At 44.0% G+C, this 20,409-nt stretch overlaps 1 protein-coding gene across 1 annotated transcript; it reads right to left on the bottom strand.

The window, feature by feature from the left end:
- Positions 1-414: 414 nt before the first annotated feature.
- On the bottom strand, positions 415-19,804 carry LOC142008337 (elastase-1-like). The gene is made up of 8 exons (XM_074985517.1): positions 19,771-19,804; positions 18,362-18,465; positions 12,608-12,717; positions 8,523-8,654; positions 4,393-4,529; positions 2,339-2,484; positions 1,617-1,781; positions 415-492 (listed from the first exon to the last, which is right to left on the bottom strand). Exons 1-8 carry the CDS (start codon positions 19,802-19,804, stop codon positions 415-417), a joined length of 906 nt encoding a protein of 301 aa, XP_074841618.1.
- Positions 19,805-20,409: the final 605 nt, after the last annotated feature.

Here is a 20,409-nt window from a genome sequence, read left to right as displayed (position 1 = left end):
GTCATGTCCTTGGCCTGTCCCCTGTGCCAGACTGCTGAGGGAGGCCAAAAGGAGATGTCTAGCTATGATAGTTTATATCATCAAGGGGTTCTCCCTTATGGAGGACAATTCCCAGCTGGCTGGATCCATTAGGTGTCCAATACAGCTGAACTGGGGCAAAAAAAATCTGATAATACCTCAACAACATTCCAAATACACCGAGTTCAGGTTAGTCATGGGCACTTTCCAACTAAGGAGTAAGTTATTTCAAATGAGTCCATTGGGTTTTGTCCTATCTTTTGTTGACTCTAACTGCTGTAGTGCAGATAAGAGGTCATTTATCCCTTTGAAAGCTGGCTCGCCAGGGCCTATTTTTACTAGTGAGGGATGCATTGTAGAGACAGCCATCTCATGTTGTAAATGGCTACTCTGTCTTTATGTATAATAGTTTAGAACATTCATCTTGTTTCTTTGGAAGTCTGGTACAGAGCACATCTTACAGGCATGATTGTACTACAGCATTTTCCCGGGATGCTGAAGCAGATGACCCATTGTGGCATGCACTGTTGCTGGGAGCAAGGGCCTTTTGGACATTTCCAAATCCAAGGCTTTGACTGCATTGGGGAAATCAGCTGAACTAGGGCAGCACATGACCTATGAGGAGAGGCTGAGCGATTTGGGTTTATTTAGTTTGCAGAAGAGAAGATGGGGCAATTTGATAACAGCCTTCAGCTTCAGGAGGCTTTAAAGAGGCTGTTCTCTGTAGCGATGGATGGCAGAACAAGGAGCAATGATCTGAAGTTACAGAGGGAGAGGTGTAGATTGGATAATAGGAAAAACTGTTTCACCAGGAGGGTGGTGAAGCACTGGAATACATTACCGTGAGAGGTCATGGAATCTCCATCGCTAGAGGTTTTTAAGTCCCAGCTTAACATAGTCATGGCTGGGATGATTTACTTGGGGTTGATCCTGCTTTAGGCAGGGGGATAGACTAGATGACCTCCTGAGGTCCCTTCCAGCCCTAGAATTCTATGATTCTATGATTCTCTGAGCTCCAGCACTTGTGCATTTATAGACACTGTGTACAACTGTACTGCTCCAGGCTGGATTCAGAGATACAACAGTAGACTGCATGGACTCCTGATGAACATGAGTTAAAGATCTCATCCTAGATATTCCTATTAGCTGGTACAACCACGCTTGTCCTAATCATCTGGGATGGCAGTTTCTGCATGCAGTGTATGTCTGCAAGTCTCAAAATATACCAAGTAATTCATATATCTCAAGGCAAAAAAACACCAATATGATCAGATAATCTCCTGCCTGAGACAGGCCATAGAATTATACCAATGGTTTCTTGCTGTATCTTTTTTTATTTTGGGTGGGTAAAGCCTAATTGATCAGAGGTCAAACCTATGGCCAAGCAGGAATTTTGAGCCTTAAGTGTTGTATTTCAACCCTAGTATTTCCAGAGAGTGGCGGCACTCATTCTCCTTCATGAGAAGCATTTGAAAGTGCCAAAAATAAGACAGAAGCATTGTGGATTTGAAACTTTCAAAGTTTCCTACTTCTGTTCTTAATGTAAGAAATGCATGGACTGGGTCAAACATATCTCAGGAAAAATTTAAATCAATAACTTTGGAGGAACTTACTCTGTAGATCCAGGAGATGTAAGCAGATACCCGTGTGAAGACCGTAGGCTTCTGATACATGTTGCAGTAAGGGACAATCCCAAAACTAACAACCCCGTGGATTTGCCATTGACCACCCTTGTAACACTGTAAAGGGCCCCCTGAGTCGCCCTGCAATTGGAGTTGGGAGAAGAGACACACAGTTAGTGGCAGCCAGATTTCTTAGCAGTTTAGAAAATAGGTTGGAAAAGTGGAGTCAGCTGATTAACTCATGAACATTCCAGTCAATGGGCCCAATACTGTGATGTGCTGAGGACCTTTTGGCTGTTTCTACACATGCCACTTTCTCCAAAAATGGCATGCTAATAAAGGGCCCAAAATATGCTAATGAGGCGTGGGTGCAAATTCCCCAAACACACTGACATCTGAAGTGGAAAACTCATAGGGACACCACTTGAAAGACAACTTTGGTTCTGTTTTCTTCTTTACTTCTTTCCCATGAATTCTCTGTGGGAGGGGGAATTAGCAATAATAACAGTTAAGAGGATGGTGTTCAAGAAATAGTGCTTAGCTTGTCAGGAAAGCCTGAGCTCCTGAGATGTTGCATGCATTGCAGGAGTGGGTTGTAAGTAATTCACACTTCCTGTAGGAATGGGATTATGTGGGAAAGAAGGCGTTAAGTGGAAGAAGAGAAAGGATTGAAAAATCCCAGAAAATATGGCACTTACACTGCACCCAGACTTCACCCCATCTCCACCAGCACACACCATGCTCTCCTTTACTTGAGAGCCCCACCAGTTACTCTGAGAGCAGATGGCATGGCCCACCACTGGGAGCATCGCCTCTTGAAGTTTAGCTGGAGCGCTGCCACTGACTAAAAGGAGAAAGGACAAGATTCTGCTCAAAGAGACATGATAATTAAAAATAAACAACCACCTCTGCTGCTCTTGTTTACATTGACTAGTACAAGGGTCAGCAACCCCCAGCACGTGTGCCAAGAGTGGAATGTGAGCTGATTTTCATCAGCATGCAAGGCAGGAGCTCAGCCTTACCCCTTCTCTCCCATGCAGCCATGAACTGTGGATGAGCAAAAGACCAGCTAATGCTACCAACCACCACCTAAACAGTAAAGTTCTGCCTCATTATTTATTTATTAATGAAGCTGTTGTAAGTAGGACTATTAAGCCGTGTCTACACGTGCACGCTACTTCGAAGTAGCGGCACTAACTTCGAAATAGCGCCCGTCACGGCTACATGCGTCGGGCGCTATTTCGAAGTTAACTTCGACGTTAGGCGGCGAGACGTCGAAGTCGCTAACCCCATGAGGGGATGGGAATAGCGCCCTACTTCGACGTTGAACGTCGAAGTAGGGACCGTGTGGTCATTGCGCGTCCCGCAACTTCGAAATAGCGGGGTCCGCCATGGCGGCCATCAGCTGAGGGGTTGAGAGACGCTCTCTCTTGAGCCCCTGCGGGGCTCTATGGTCACCGTGGGCAGCAGCCCTTAGCCCAGGGCTTCTGGCTGCTGCTTCGGCAGCTGGGGATCCATGCTGCAGGCACAGGGTCTGCAACCAGTTGTTGGCTCTGTGTATCTTGTGTTGTTTAGTGCAACTGTGTCTGGGAGGGGCCCTTTAAGGGAGCGGCTTGCTGTTGAGTCCGCCCTGTGACCCCGTCTGCAGCTGTGCCTGGAACCCTTATTTCGATGTGTGCTACTTTGGCGTGTAGACGTTCCCTCGCAGCGCCTATTTCGATGTGGTGCTGCGCAACATCGAAGTTGAACATCGACGTTGCCAGCCCTGGAGGACGTGTAGACGTTACTCATCGAAATAGCCTATTTCGATGTAGGCTTCACGTGTAGACGTAGCCTTAGTGACTTTAAAAAGTATCACTGGCACTTGGACCATAAATAGGAGGTCAAAAGGTCAAATTTTGGCACTGTGCCTCTGAAAGGTTGCTGACCCCTGGACTAGTTGCTCACTATGCATGACTGGTTCCAGGGATTTCCACTACTACTCACCGAGTAAAATATAACTCTATGGAATCATAGCAGTATTGGGTCCTGGCTGAAGGTAATATGTCTCCTGCTCACTCATGGGACCTCCTCCCTGTGTCTAGTCAGTGATATCTGCTGACTTTAGTGATTAAAATACATTTTTACCACTTGCAAGGCTGCCAATGGGGTGGGGCAAAGGGGGACATTGCCCTGGGGCCCAGCAATTTAAAAGGGCTTGGGGCTCTGGGGCACCACACTGCTACCAGTGCAGCACTGGCAGCTGGAGCCTCAAGCCATTTAAATCTCCACCAGAGCCTCAGAGATTGCTGAGGTCTGGCAGCACCTGCCCCTGCCCTTTATGCCTGAACCCCACCCATTCTGGAGACTCCAAATCTGAGCCACTCCACATTTCTCAGGGCCTGGCAAAGTCTGTCCCCAGCCCTGATCACTTGAATCATGAGAGCTAGTCTTAGTTAACCCTAGAAGAGATCCCAGGATGAACCACATTAAACACAGCAGTGCTTGTACATACTGTGGGTTGAATCATGTTAAACATCACGTTATTCCAGGACTATTTGCTGGAGGAAAATGCATCATGTGATGCTGACAAGAGTTTATCGCAAATTCACCCCTCTGCAGAGAGCCATCAGAAGGCCTAAGTGCCCCACACATCCTACTGAAGCTGTCAAAGCTGTTGCAGAGCAAAAGGTTTTATTTCCAAAAAGAACTGTGATCAACCTTTGATCTAGGTCAGTCTTTCTGGAAGGAGCATTAAATTTTTTCCACTTACCACTAACCAGTCCCCATCCAGTAATATAACACGGATAATTATTAGGCAAAATGTCTCCTTCAGATGGAAGCACTCCTATGGCAACAAAGCCATTATTGTAAGCAGGTGTAGAGAGATGCAGCAAGGCAATGTCATTTCTGAAATAGGACACAGATATTAGCCCTTTGGATGCCATGAGGCAAAATTATTGATATAGTCAGGAACAAACCCTGAGCATCCTTACTCACTTTTTGCTTATCCATCTAGTGTAGTAATGAAAGGCTTGGTGTAACGCGAAAGGCCAAGGACAACAGTCAATGCTTTGTTAACATACAGAAAAGCTAAAAGTCTCCAGCCTGAACAATGGTGGGTTAAAACAAAAACTGTGCTAGGTAGATTCTGCCCACAGGAATGCAGCAAGAGACAGAGCTGATAAGTCACAGGGCTTAAGAGCACATAAAAACACCTAAATTCACCCAGAACCAGGCACTTACCCTGTGTCTACATGTGCCCCTTCCTTTTGAAAGGGGCATGTTAATGAGAGGGTTCAAAAGATGCTAATGAGGTGCTGCAATGAATATTAGCATAATGGCAGCTGTGGCAATTCGAAAGTGCGGCTTTTCGAATCGCACACCTCCCGTGGAGACGGGACCTTCCGAAAGGACCCCCCCCGAGTTTTTGAAAGCCCTCCTTCCAATCACCATATATATATATATATATATATATATATATATATATTCCCATTAAATAAAGGGAAGAAGGATTCTTTTGAAAATGGAGTTTACTTTCGAAAGAGCAGCGTCTACACTGGTTTTCTGCTTTCGAAAGAAGCTCTGTAGAAATAAGGATATGCAGATGGGGTGCTGAATATGCAAACATGCACATCTTTTGCATTTTTGATTTTCCTCATTTGCATACCTCTTTCAAAAAGAGGAACGCAAGTGTAGACGCACCCTCATTGTATCCATTATAAATAGTATAGAGAACAATGAGGTTTCATTGGCAGTTCCTTGTGTTGTCTACAAGGACAGAGTAATTGAGCTAATCAAGCAAAGATTGATACAGATACAGTTACAGAACTGGCCACAAATACTGTACCACACAGCCATCATAAAGCATGTGTCGGAACAAGAAATAAATAATATTAATTCCAAAGTTTTTACAATCTATTCAATTTTAGAAAATACCTAAATTACATCATGAGGATGATAAACGTGTAGCTCACGATGGCCATCCCTAAGTGGAAGTAGAAGCCGGTCAAAGTATATTATGCAAACAGTGTGGGGACTGTGGTAAATAACACATACATACAACTTTACCCCTCTCTGTGTTTAGTCACAGACAGTGGCCTAGAGGTTAATCAGGCTTGGTGCATTAAACATAAAGGATGGTGGCTGTGTGAATGTTATGCTACAATTAATACTACTAATACCAAAAAAGGCTGGGTTCTCATGGTACACAAGGAATTAGTACAAGAAGTAGTCTGAATACAAGATATAATCTGTGCCTTTGGATACTCAAATTTTTTTTTATACGTGTACTGGCACTAATACTGAATTTTGTGTACTTGTTACCAGTACAATTCAAATAGGTTCTCATGCCCGTTGGTCAACAAGCAGTGTTAACACTGCTATTGAAATGCTCTTCCCGCCTATAAAACATTACAGCTGGACAAACATAATTTGCTAGCCCAACAAAGGAGGGCCTAATATCTCATAGCCCTACTCACATCTCCTATCCCTAGTTACATAGCAATATCCTATGCATATTACCTAAGCACCTCTAACAGTCTATATCCTTATATAACTAGTTATAAGCATTTATGAGCACATATATTCACAACTTAAGCCCTTGTCCTCAAAGAGACACACCATGGCCAAAGCCATCTCATGTTATCAAATGCATTTACCCCACATTGTAGTTACAGTCCTGGGCCTAACATTCGCAGGTCCATCATAAGGGACTAATCAAAACTGGCAAATAAAATCTGGCTGGCAGTAGTATGAGGGAATGTGCAGAGTTTGGCACAGATGGGGCATGAGTGTATGGACGGGAGAAGAAAGGTGTTCACATAACAGTGTTTAGCTCATTGGGTCACGTTTCAGTCTATGCATTATGTTTTTCAAGAACGATGGGTAAACATCCTCCCCATAAAAAGACAAAAAATGGGGGAATGTAGTAGTGAGAAGCTTGGTGTAAGGCTAAAGACCGAGGACAATGGTCAATGCTTTGTTAAAGTACAGCAAAGCTAAAGGCCTCAAGCCTGAACAATGGTAGGTTAAAGCAAAAACTGTGCTAGGTAGATTCTGCCCACAGGAATGCAGCAAGAGACAGAGCTGATAAGTCACAGGGTCGAAGAGCACATAAAAACACTAAATTCACCCAGATCCAGGCACTTAGTGATACACATAAACACATCCTGCTTAGTACCATGTACTCCCTATACCTTCCCCATAGATAACAGCTTATCACCAGGTACATTCCGACCCAAGTTCAGGAACAGGTCGTAATAACAGCATGATGGGTAGTGTTGTTTTGATGGTACCACAATTATTCCCTAAGCTAATGGTTAGATCTAGTTACATTAAGGGGTGTCAATGTATTACAATGAGGGGGTTGTACCTGGATACATAACTTGTTTATACCTGTGTATAAAAGTATGTGTAACAGGGGCTGTGTCGAGGGACCTGGGGAGTAACGGAGCCCCTTTGTCATCAACTGAGTCGTGTCCATTGTTATGGCATATGCATGTATCAAAGTAAACTGTTGAGTCATATTGGAGGCCGTATGTCAATGACAATAAACCTGGCTCCAGTACCTTCGTACCTCATTTGATTTGTGGTTCTTGGGGCTCTCTGAGGTCTGCAGTGTTGGCTAATCGCAGAGTGTATACTGCTGTCCAAAGAGAGCACACGCACGCATTCAAAGTGATTAACATCAAAGGGAGCAGATTGGACGTCTGAGCACCTTTCCCGTAGAGATGCCGGACCACATTTAGTTTCTTATATAGCTTCCAGTGCCACAGTATCTTTAATAATGTATCCTTAAATGTATCCTTAAAATGACATTTTACCAAAGAAGAACAGAAGGCTCAGAGGGATTAAGTAATTTACTAAAACATGTAGGCAGTTTACAGACCAGAAACTGAACCAGATGTCCTGATATCCAGCCCAGTGTTTTCCATAACCTACTTACTTACATACTTAACTTAAACCCGTGAACCCCAAGTGGGGCATAGGTCATCCACAAGGCTCCTCCACCTGGTTCTATCTTGGGCAATGGCTTCAATCTGGCCCCATGAATATCCCAGTTCTTGTGCTTCCGTGACTGTAGATCTCCTCCATGTGATTTGGGGTCTTCCTCGGCTGCTTTTCCCCTGAGGATTCCATTTTAGGGCATGTCGAACAATGCTGGATGAAGGTTTCCTCAAAGTATGTCCCAGCTATCCCCATTTTCTCCTTTTTATTTGGAACCCCACTGGCTCTTGGCCTGTTCGCATCCACAGATGTTCATTTGTGACTTTGTCTTGCCATCTTATTTGTAATATGTACCTCAGGCATCTATTCAAAAACGTCTGCAGTTTGTGTGTTGAGGACTTTGTGGTGCGCCGTGATTCACAGGCACACAGCAGGATGGACTTCACATTTGAACTGAAGATTCTCAGCTTTGTTTCGAGAGAGATGTTGTGTGATCTCCACACTGGCCACAGAGTTTGAAATGCTGCTGTGGCTTTGCCAATCCTGGATTTGATGTCTAGGTCAGTACCACCATCTTTATTCACAGCACTACTTAGATAAGTAAATTGTTCGACATCTTCGAGGGTCTCTCCCCCTAAAGTGATGTTGTCTTCTTTGGTGTGGTTGACCCTCATGGTTCTAGTTTTACATCTTCTGATTTTCAGGCCTGCCTTTGAGGCAGCGCTATCCAGTGCTGCAACTTTGCTGTCCATATACTCATGCCGATGTGCCAGGAGAGCAATGTCATCAGCAAAATCGATATCCTCTAATTGACGAGAGAAGGTCATCCATAAGGTCATCCTTAATCTCAGTGGATGATGGATAGGCTATGTACATACACATTTGCAGGACTAACCCCTAACTAAGGACATCTGTATTCATTCCCACATCAATGTAGTATTCAAAACAAATTACCCATTTGCAATATCATAGTGGTTCCAGCCTTCATGAATAAATATTTTGTCCACACCAACAAAATATTCAGTACCATCCATTTCAAAGAGATTATGCTCTCCCAGACCCACTCGGTAAATTGCTGTTATAGGCCTGAAAAGGAATTGAAAAATAATTACCATACAGCATCTCCTCGGCTCTACATTGGTGCCTTTGTATGATAGAGCCTACTTCTTCTGCAGGAACTTTCTCCTGTTATAGCCTTTTGTACATCACCTTAGAATCATAGGCTGTGGCCGCATTTGGCCAAAATTTTGAACTGGCTATGCTAATGGCCATATCGGAGGGTAATAATGAGACACTGAAATGAATATTCAGCACCTCATTAGCATGCTGCCGGCCACGGCACTTTTAAAGTGCCATTTTCGATTGCGCACAGCTTGGCTACATGGGGGTCTATTGCGAAAGGACCCTGCACGTTTCAAAATCCCCTTATTCCTATCAGCTGACAGGAATAAAGGGATTTCAACATCTGGAGGGTCCTTTAGAAAAGGACCCCTGTGTAGCCAAGCTGCTCGCAATCAAAAGTGGCACTTTTGATGCGCCGTGGCCAGCAGCATGCTAATAAGGCACTGAATATTCATTTGAGTGCCTCATTAGTATCCTCCGATTTGGCCATTAGCATGGCTAGTTCAAAATTTTGGCCAAGTGTGGCCACAGCCATAGAGTGATAGAATCATGGGACTCAAAAGGACATTCATGCAAGACTATTATCTAGGTCACCCCTGACATTTGTTTGTCTAATCTGCTCTTAAAATTCTTTGAGGATGGAGGTTCTGTAACCTCCCCAAATAATTCCATCTGAAGATCTTCAAAGCGTTTCAACCAATGTACATGTGAGCTGTCAAAATACTATCCACATTTTATGATTTGGGAAACTGCAGCTGTTGTGTCTGGCCTCCTTGTTCAATCGCTCACAGTCTTTTCAAACCAGACTCTGGAACTGTTCATGTTCCCTCTATACTTAAAGTTTTACATAGCTATAGAATGCTAAGGATGTGTTTGTTATGAATATTTAAATATGCATTTGCTATGGACATCTACAACTAAAGATATGTTTCTTATTATTATTATGTATTGTATTCTGGTTTTGGAGATGGAGGAAGGACAGAGGAGCATTGGGGGCCAGTGGAAGCAATATAAGGACATGCTAAAGGCACACATGAAAAATTGCAGCATTGGTGTCAACACTTGGGACAACCTTGCCCAGGACTGTCCCCATTGGAGAGAGGTAACCCATGAGGGGGTGGTGCAATTTGAGAGGTCCCACTCTAGTGCAGATGAGGAAAAGCAGAGAAGAAGAAAAGAGCATCAAAAACTGCCCCATGCCCCTCCAACAGCTGCCAACACCTGCCCATTCTGTGATAAGACCTATGCCCCCAAAACTGGGCTAATCAGCCATCAAAAGGCACAAATAAGAGGGTGAGCTGAAGATGTCCTACTTGTTATCAAGTCTGCCAAGAGAGAGATAATGTGTTGTTTATATATGTCAAAAATGTGTGAGGAGCTTAGTGGATCATATAATGAGGCATGGCGCACAGAGTGGGTAGGCAAGGTTTCCTTCCTCACTCTGTCTTTGTGCAGGCTTATGCACATTTAAATTTATTTTAAAGAGTTACTTGTATGTATATTATATACATTTATTTAAATCTGCAATCAGCTGTTTTTTGCTTCCAAAAGTTCACAGAAATGGGTAAATACGGATGAGTCTTTTAGCATTTACCAGAGGTCACAACACTAACTGTGGGTTAGTTCCACTTGCTTGTCTCACAAAGAATGAACATGTTGAAGTGGGTCTGCCCCAAGAAAGCTCATCACCCGATAAATTATTTTGTCAGTCATTAAAGTGCGACATGACTGCTTTTTTTTTTAATGTTGAATGCAGTGAATGTTGAGAGTATGTGTTGCCTGACCAGCCTACTTGCCTTCTATGGTGAGATAACTGGCTCTGTGGATATGGGGAAAATGGTGTATGTGATACACCTTCACTTTAGGAAAGCTTGCCAGCGAATGAAACATTTGGCTTGGATGAATGGACTATAAGGTGGATAGAAAGCCAGCAAGGTCGTTGGGATCTACTGGTAGTGATCAATGGCTCAATGTCTGGTTGGCAGCCAGTATGCAGCTGAGTGCACCAGTGGTCAGTCCTGGGGGTGGTTTTGTTCAACATCTTAATTAATGATCTGGATGATGGGCTGGATTCCACTGAGTTGCAAATAACACTAAGCTCTCAGGAGAGGTAGATATGAGTCAGGGTAGGAACTGGTTCCAGAGTGACTAGACAAATTTGAGGATGGAACCAAAAGAAATCTTATGAGGCTCAACAAGGACAAGTGCACAGTCCTGCACTTACAGGGTGACCATATTTTCCTAGGCTAAATAAGGGGTACCCTGAGGTGCAGGGGAATAATGCCTTCTTGGTGCCTGAAATAGGAGACTATTCCAGCCAAAATGGATGGATGGTCATTCTATTCAGCCAGTGACTGCCCTGGTGGGGCTGATACCCTGCTGGTGGGGGTGTGCTCCCTGGCTGCAGGGGGCTACTGCAGCTCCTGGCTGTCCCATGCCTTGGGGCACCGGGAACAGGACTGCGGCCCTGCTTGGGACCTCCCTGTGCCAGTGCTTTCTCAGGTCCCCCAAGCCACAGGGAGCCAGGAGCTGGGTGACAGCCATGATAGTCCAACTTCTGGCTCCCCCTAGCCATGGGGAGCTGGGATCCAAGTGGCAGCTGTGCCGGTCTGGCTCCAAGCTCCTATGAACTGCAGAGAACTGAGTGTGCAGCTATACCGGTCGAGCTACCAGCCTCTCCAAGCAGCGGGAAGCTGGGAACTGTGTGGCAGCTGCTCCCCCTGCACCATTAGCTCTTTTGTTAAAATAAATCAGGATGACTTTCTGGCTCTTGAAATACAGGGCTGTCCCGGCCAAAATGGGATGGATGGTCACCTAAAGCACTGAGGACAAAAGAAGCCCATGCACTACTACAGGCTGGAGACAGACTGGCTAAGTGGCAGTTCTGCAGAAAGGACTTGGGGATTAGAGTGACTGAGAATCTGGATATGCATAAAAAGAAAGCTAACAGCATTTTGGGCTGCATTAATAGGATCACTGCCAGCAGACTGAGGGAAGTGATTATTCACTTCTGTTTGGCACTGATGAGGGCACATCTGGAGTTTTGCATTCAGTTTTGGAACCCCCCACTACAGGAAGGATGCGGACAAATTGGACTGAGTCCCGAGGAGGGAATTTAGAGGGGTGACTTAGAGAGGATGGGGAGGTGGGCTTATTTAGTCTGCAGAAGAGGAGATATGATACATGGGGGAATTTGACAGCAGTCTTCAGCTTCTAAAAGTGGGACCCAAAGAGGAAAGAGCCAGGCTGTTCTCAGTGGTGGCAGATGACAGAACAAGAAACAAAGGTCTCAAGTTGCAGTTTGGGTTGGATATTAGGAAAGCTATTTCACTAGGAGGGTGGTGTAGCTCTGGGATGGGTTGTTGAGGTAGATAGTAGAATCTCCGTCCTTAGAGGTTTTTAAGACCAGGCTTAACAAAGCCTTGGCTGGGATGATTTAGTTGGTTCTGCTTTGAGCAGGGGATTGCCCTAGATGACTTCCTGAGGTCTCTTCCAACCCTAATCTTTTAAGTTCTATAGGTGTTTAAATGGTCTGGAAATGGGATGGCTGGCAGACTTGGCCAGGCCCTGGGCAAGATGGGGTGGGGCTGACTCTGGTCCCCTGGAAAGGGTGAGGCCTCAGACTGAAGGGGTGGGGTTGTGGCTATCCTCCCCCAGCCAGCCGTTCAGTGTTGTTTGGAGTGGTGCCTGGAGCGCACGTGGGGCTCTGGTTACATTTTAAATGGCCTGATGTCATTGCTGTGGTAGCAGTCGTGGCAGCAGATGGCATCGGGCCCTTTTAAATCACTGTCACTGGGACAGCTTCCCCTTCTCTTTCCCCTCATCCTCATCAGTGTCCCTGCCCAGTAGCAGTCCAGAGAGAGAATAAGAATTGGAAGTTGTAGCAAGAGTTCGAAGCCTTTTATTATCTTACTTACGTTTGGATGCAGTGTGCCGCAGTCATGACCCAGTAGGGACTAATAAGGGTGCCACCACACACGTGATAAAAGTACTCCGGATAATCTTCATCAGCTCTTTGGAGGGACACCTTTATCCAATGGCAACATATTAACCACAACGTTCCATTCTGGACACTGCGGCTCTTTACCAGTGCGATTTTGGTCCATAACATACCCTGCAACCCACCCACACCCTCACTGGATCTTGCTGTTTCTCTCTAGTTACATGTGTGCAGCCCCCTCAGCCAGTGGTAGGAAGTAAGTCTTCTCCAAGGGTTTGTCTAACCTAGGACGAAAGGGCCCTTTTCTGATGAAGCGGGTGTTAGCCACAAAAATTCATACTATATTTGCTAGTCCCTGAGGTACCACAGGACTACTGGTTGTTTTCTAAACTGAGTTAGACCAATTGGGATGACTGCATTTCATGATCATGAGGGTTAGCCAGCAGCCTGGGAGTAAAAGGGTTAACCTCCTTAGCCAGGTGGGGTTGGCCTATAGGAATGTAGGTAAGAATTGAATTTTGGCTCCTCCCTCTTCTGTTCTCTGTCTTTGCTTCTTCTTTCCAGCCATGAGGGAGAGAGAGACAGAATATCTCCTTCCAAGAACAGGCCCTCCAACCTCCTGTAAGTAGGGTAAAGTTTAGATAGATCCGTTAGGCTTTATTGTTTTATGGTTTGGGAAGTAGGATCTGATGTCTGCGCACTTTTTAGAAATATTCTTTTACTCTCCTTGTAACTAAGTTCTAGGCCCATGGTGGAGACTCCCCATGTGTTTTACTTCGTGACTCTTCCATCTAGTCATGAGGCTTGCAACACGAGTATTGTCGTAATAATAAAAGTTCTCTTTTGCTTTTTATTAACCTGGTATTGGTTAATGTTTGTGTCCTGGTTTTTACTTTTGGGGCTGAGATTTCCCAAGTAGTCTCTCCCTGGTTTCCTTATTATTACTTGGGTGGTCGCAGCAAATTTTATCCCCAAAATCTAAGGGTTTTTAGGATTTTGGGGGGGAAGTTTATACCAAAACCTGGTAGATAAGGTTTTGGAGGTACTTTTGCTGGCCTCCACTTCTGCATTTATCTTGCTAGAGTGGGGAAGGAGCCATGACACTGCATTTAATTGTTTAGGTATGATCCCAGCAGACCCAGTTTAACATCTTTGGGAGCCAACTTGATTGAAGAAATATTTTACATGGTCTAAACGAGGCCTGACAGAGGGTTCAGATTACCAGAGCACTACAGCACCACCTTTAACTCTTTAGCGTCTGAACACTATAAAGTCGTTCCTACAGGATTAGCATGCAGGAGAAATGTTTGAATGTGGAACATCTTTGTCATCAATGTGTGCAGAATCCCTGTGCCAGTGCATAGTTAATGGTTCTGAATAAACTTTGTAGGATTAGAGAAACATTATTTGGAATGAAAGTTCAACATGAAATGACCTATGGGAGGATAACAACTCCTACATGGGTCTGCAGAGAACAGAGGGGAGCCCTCATATGGGTCTGCAGCAAACCATCCATGACTTTAATCTCACTGTGCCTGGTTTTGTGAGGCAATAAAATAAGGATATTACCTAGATATAGAAACCCCTCAGCTAAAGATATTGTGTCTGCCTGCTGACACATTTTGTTCCTAACTGTGTTATTTTTACTGTGCAGTCATATGGGAATATTTTTGTCTGTACAGTGTATTACAGATTTCATGGTGTAGTTTTATAATACCACTAAATAGTATCAGTAACGTTTGGGTACGAGATCTTATCAAGCTAATCACTTAAAGTACTAGCCACATTTATACATGTTCCGTATTGCTTTTAGTCTGAATATACATTGATTATCTTCGTCAAGACTTAGCCTCACTGCACAAAAAGTTCCTTATCAGCATATTTCTGCGATGGTATTGTAGAATGACTAGTTTTGTTGGTGACTGAATTAAGATAATAGGTATAAGGTAGTTGTAAACAGATTTCAGTATGTCCACACAAGGCTTTATACTAGTTTAATCAAATTGATTTAAAAACAGATATAAATATTTAGACCGAGGCTAGGGAACTTTATTTTGTTTGGAGGCCACTAATCCACAGACAAATCAGCTGAGGGACAGACACAAGTGAAAAGTAAAACAACAACAAACCAAAATCTTCACGGACCTGGCCCCCAGCTGAGAAGCAGGAAAAAAGGACATTTCCCTGACTCTCCTTAAGTTCCAGCCCCACTGGGGGAGATGCTGAAGCTCAGGGCTTACCCAAGAGCCCAATTAACTCTTTTGGGGCCCGGGACTAGTAGATTTTGTGGGCCCCCTAAGCTCTGAGGTGGAGCTAAAATGAGGGGTTCTGTGTGATGAAGGAGCTGCCAGAGAGCAGGTGGAGGGTAGGATGTGGGGTCTGGGCAGAAGGTAGGCGGCAGGCGCAGGCTGGGGGTAAAGGTACGGGATCTGAAAAGGAGGGAAGGTGCAGGAGTGGGATGTGAGTAGATGTACAGGGCTCAGGAGTAGGGGTACAGAGGTGTGAGGTCTGGGAAAAAGGGAGGGTGCAGGAGTAGGAGCTGAGCAGGAGGGGTGCAAGAGTGGGGTAGGGGCACAGGATCTGTGTGGGAGGGGGCCAGGGACTGGTGTGCCCACCCAATACAGCTGTTGGGGACACGGGTCTCTGCGCAGCTTTGTGCTACAGGGAACCACTCCCTGCAGGCACTGCCCCTGTTGCTCCCATTGGCTGCCATTCTCTGCCACATGCAGAGCCACTTCCTTCCACCTGCCCTGCACAGCCTGGAGACCAGATGTGGCCAGGGGCTTGCCTTGATCTGGCCTGTGAGGCTTGGGGGCTTCCCACCCTGATGTAGACAAACATTGGGAGTTACAACCTTCTGCTGAACATCAATGTTTGTTAAAGGAAATTAAGCCTGTTACAGTGCAGCTACTGTCTGAAAAAGCAGTTCCGTTAAATGACAATAAAAGATTCCAGCCTTATTGTCTCTCACTGGTTTCCATATTAAATTACTTAGTATGCTGTAGCCAGACATGAACCCCCCATTTGGCCTTTTTTTTTTCTTCTCCCCCCCACTGGGAGAGAGAGAGAGAAATAAGCAGGGGAGACAGGCAGCCTTTGATGTCCTGGGAACACAGGTGTGCTGTCTCACGCAGCCTCTCTACTATACACAAAAACCAGACAGTGAATGGGCTAGCTAATGGCCACCCTTCTGGCTGATCTCGGTAATTGACACGCCTTGATCACTTCCCCAGCCTTGATCACTTCCCCAGGAAGACTGGGGAACCCCGCCCAACACCTCCAAAGGTGCCCAATTGTCCACAATTCACAGGTGCAAATTGAGCCTTGCATCTTCCCTGGGAAACCTGGGGTTCAAACACTCTCCTCCCAATTGGCCACTTGAGACCAGAAAGAAGCCTACATGCCACAAGGGGTATAAAGGGGCTTGGCAAACCACCCCCCCCCTTTGAGTTTCAATCACCTACACCTGCTGGCCAGGTCTGGAATTAACTCCCGAGACTGGGGACGCCTGTTTCGTATCTACTTCTTCCCGAGGGATTGAGAGAATTTGGGTCACACTGGATCTAGGAGGCAGGGGTAAGAATTACACCTGTATTGCACTTCTTTCCTATAGGAATTGAGGGAAAGACTCTGGTTCCACCAGGTCTAAGAGGCAGGGGTGAAAATCACACCTGCAACTTGCCTTTCTTGTGTACACATTACTTGTATTAGTTTAAGCTAGCTAGTTTGTCTAAAACTTTTCTTGTTAAATTGTGTTGTTTCCCCTTTAAGAACCATGAGTACTAACTTGTACTTTAATCATTTGTCTTAGTTAAATTGTTTCTATCTTTGTATAAATAAAAAGTAACTGTTAAAGCCTCTCTAAGTGTAATTTTCCTCTTGCTGCTGTACCCGAACTAAACACAAACCAAAGAACCCAGCCTGCCCTGGCTGCTTAGCATAGCTGCTGGTGTAGCATCACCCCACCCCTTTTTGCCTCACTAGACCTTTAGCTGGCACCTGGGCATCGGCTCACATATGCAAACAGATTATTTTTTTGTAAATGCTGAGTCTGTGAATTCAAGTGGGATCTTAAAGTCATGTTGGTGTTCACTGAGTAGTAATTTCCAAGGCCAGAAAGGATCATTGTGAACATCTAGTCTGACTTTCCATACCACACAGGCTATAAAATGTCCTGAAAACAGTTCCTAGAACAGATCTTTTAGAAAAACATCTAATCTTGATTTTAAAATGTTCAGAGATGGAGCGTCTACCACTGTCTTCGTGAATTGTCCCAATGGTTAATTAGTCTTCTGTTAAAAATTTATACCTTAATTCCACTCTGAATTTGTCCAATTTCGAGTTCCAGCCATTGGATCATGTTATATCTTTCTCTAGTAGACTGAAGAACCCATTATTAGATATTTATTCCCCACGTAGATACGTATAAATTGCAATCCAGCCACCTCTTCACCTTCTTTTTTGTAAGACCAATATATGCAGCTCTTTGAATCTATCAACATAAAGCATATTTTCTAATCCTTTAGTCGTTCTTGCAGCTCATCTGAGAACCCTTCCCCAACTTACCAACATCTTTCTTGAACTGCAGCCATGTCCACACTAAGGAAAAAAGGTGCCTTTTATCATGTATTAGAATCCTAGTATAGACAAGACTGTGGTAGTTTAATATGTGTTAGCTGACTGAGGTAAATTAGTGGAGCCTAGGGTTCACCTACATCAGGTTGCCTTGTCTGTTTGCAGGTTTTAACAGGTTAACAAACATGAATTAAAAAGACATCTTTTTCCTAGTGGAGATAAAGCCTGAGAGTAACCAATTACATTGGAAGTCAGTTAACAGTTCTGATGGTACATAAATCCAGAGCAGAATCCAGCTAACTCTTCCATGTCCATATTAACTCTCTGGTGGTAACAGGAGTTTAAAAAAAAAAAAAAACTAGAAAAATTGTTTTGACATGAAGCAAGCAGAAATTACTTCCAACATGTATAAGAAGCAAACATGTTAGTAGAAGGTTCCATTTTTAATCTACCCAGGGAGAGTCTGAACTTAGGGAGAAAGTCAACTCAAGACATGCAACTCCAGTGCTATGAATAGTGTAACTGGAGTCAATAAACCTAAAGCCAAATTTCTGTGGTATCCCCACAGCTGAATTTCTCCTGTTGACTTCTCTGACTCCTCACAACCCTGTAAAGTCTGGGGGTTGATGAAAGAGTGATGTGTGGTTGATTTAGCACATCCCTACAAGACCAGATAAATCAATCCCCATGAGCTCAATCTCCAGGGTATCTATCTCTGGTTAAGTGTAGACTAGCCATCACAAGAGCAACAACCAGAAAAAAAAATCCTCTCCTAGGAAAATGCACCCTACTCAAAGCAAAGTTCCATTCTCTTATGTTTATATTATGGGATTTTCAAGACACTATTTTTTAAAAATTTTTGGCACCAAACTACTTCAAGCAATAAAGCTCTCTCAGGGTCAAAGCAAACATACAAGTTTATTTAAATCTGTCAATCCAGGACACTAATATGTAACAGAAGGGATAGTTCATGAATCACAGCTTCTGTTTCACATTGATGTGTGGGACCGACAGATTTAAATGAAGTTGAATGTTTGCTTTGACCAACACTTGAGAAAATTCATCCATCTCCAAAATCCCATATTTCAGCTTTGCTGTCATGTGCTCAACCCTTTTTGTTTTTTAATAAGCAAAACATTTCAAATAAAATTTTTACCTGCCACTTCCAGCTGTTTGGTAAGGCCTCATGTCCTCCAATTACTCGCTCTGTTAGCATATCATTGTGAACTGCATAGTTCAGAGGGCTTCCAGAATTTGCCCCTGGCCACAAAGAAATGAGTACACTTCATCATATGGATCCTTAACTGGGGTCAGTCAGTTTGGTTTCATGTCAGCTACAAATCTGTGCTGCATACTGCTGTTAAGTAGGCAAGACTGAAAGCTCAGGTAACTTTTTCAGTTATGAAAGAAACTGGTTAAAGTACACTGGACTGTGACAGCGAGAGGTTCTGTTCTTTGTTTGTCTTTCAGGTTCAGATTGGCTTAAAAAGGGTGACTTTAAAAAAAGAAGCTCTATTACTGCACCGTGAAGACCCTTCTGTCCCAGCCCCTCAAAACACACACATGTGAAAGGATTAACGCTTGTAAATTTGTTTCTTCTGTTCCTTTTAAAAGAAATGTCTTGGCTAGCTAGTGGTAGTTTCAAGTATTATTCCATGAATTTGGGATTACCTTTATTAAAATGCTGGAGCCCGATCTAGTCTTGAATTTTGTATGATGGAAAATTTAAAAAAAAAAATCTGTGTTTAAACAACCTTTGAGGTCCCGACCTCTCATGGAAGGTTAAACAATCTCTCTTTTGCCAAAGGTTGCTGGATAGTCCATTGGACTTCCTGAATAATCCCTCCTTTAATCCTGAGCTGTTCAGCTGCACAGTCATGGCAGTGCTGGTGCTTCCCGCAGTATTTTAAAAAATCTTTGTGAGATAACTTGCATGCAAATGGCGGAGTGGAAGGCCAAATTCTGTGTTCTTCTGAATGAACTCACCAGGCCTGGCCTCAGGGCAAGGCAAGCAAAGCACTAAACACTCAGTGCCCTGCACTCCAATTGACTATAGCATCTACTGCCTGCTGTCCAGGCCCAGTTGTCAGCCTGCTGTGTGGGGCCCTGCTCACCAGCCAGACCCTGCTGGGCTGTCTCCAGAACTCATCCATTACCCAGGAGATATGCTGGAGTAGGTATGTGAACAAATATGATGAGATCTCTCACACACGGAAAGCGTCAGTGTGATACACCCTACTTGAATTCAATTCTATCATATAAATAACCTGTACAAGAGATCCAATTTGACTCTCAGTCTCTCTCTTCCACTCTCCTCTGCAACTAGTGCAATTGGAGCAACATGCTGAGCCTTTGGGCTACAAGACACCCTTTACTTACTGGTAGATAATCAGTTAGACAAATTTGGAGGGGATCCTTTTCTGGCTCAGCTCAATTAAAAGACAACACTGACTGGACAGTTGTAAAATGTGAGAAAAAACCAAAACATTCTAGGCTCCAGCGATGGCTCAGAAAATTCAGCCACATAATCGCACCCCTAGCCCAAACCCTCTAATTATAACTTACCCAGACAAATAAGAAGGATCAAATAGTGAATCATTTTCAAAAACACAGTGACGATGCTTTCTCAGGCCAAAGCATTTTATACAGAACCATTTGATAAGTGGCTCTATTTGAAATAGTAATTAAAAGTGTTTATCTGCACAGTCTCATGATAACCAACTAGGCCTATGAAAACCCAGAAATGGTCTATATTTGGAGGAAAAAAGATAACTGGTTAATGACACGGCACAAGGTTACACAAACAATTCCACACCTGCAAAGTTCCCATGGACTTGAAAAAAACAGTGATATATTTAGTGGATACTCACCTTACGAGCCCTGGGAAAATGATGCCAACTTATGCTAGACACTCCTGTGCTGCATAATATTAAAACCTTACCTGTATATATTGTACGCAATCCCAAAATAATTTGAAAACTAGCAGCCAAATTCTCTTCCCACCTAGACCCCTACAACATCAATTAAACCAACGAGTTTGCATTCATGGAAAAGAGAGAACTTGGCCCTTTCACTGATAATGGCCCTTCACTCACCATTGACATTCAGCCATCAACAGGGTAAATCATAACAATTGCATAACAGTGTATAGAAAAACCACAGTTTAGTACAGAAAAGCTGGGTCTACACGCGAGCACCCTTTGG

This window comes from Carettochelys insculpta, chromosome 2 (genome assembly GCF_033958435.1).
Source record: "Carettochelys insculpta isolate YL-2023 chromosome 2, ASM3395843v1, whole genome shotgun sequence".
Taxonomy (NCBI): domain Eukaryota; kingdom Metazoa; phylum Chordata; order Testudines; family Carettochelyidae; genus Carettochelys; species Carettochelys insculpta.
Note: the sequence above shows the minus strand (reverse complement) of the source record. Positions and strands in the feature narration are given on the sequence as shown.

Bases quoted from the DNA above. Each gene is read 5' to 3' on its own strand.
- LOC142008337 (XM_074985517.1), bottom strand. From the start codon at position 19,804: ATGATTCACTATTTGATCCTTCTTATTTGTCTGG. The intron at 1,782-2,338 runs GTAAGTGCCATA...CTCCAATTGCAG, and splicing joins GGGTGAAGTCTGGGTGCAGT to GGCGACTCAGGGGGCCCTTT. The intron at 493-1,616 runs GTTATTGATTTA...AAAATGCTGTAG, and splicing joins ACAGAGTAAGTTCCTCCAAA to TACAATCATGCCTGTAAGAT.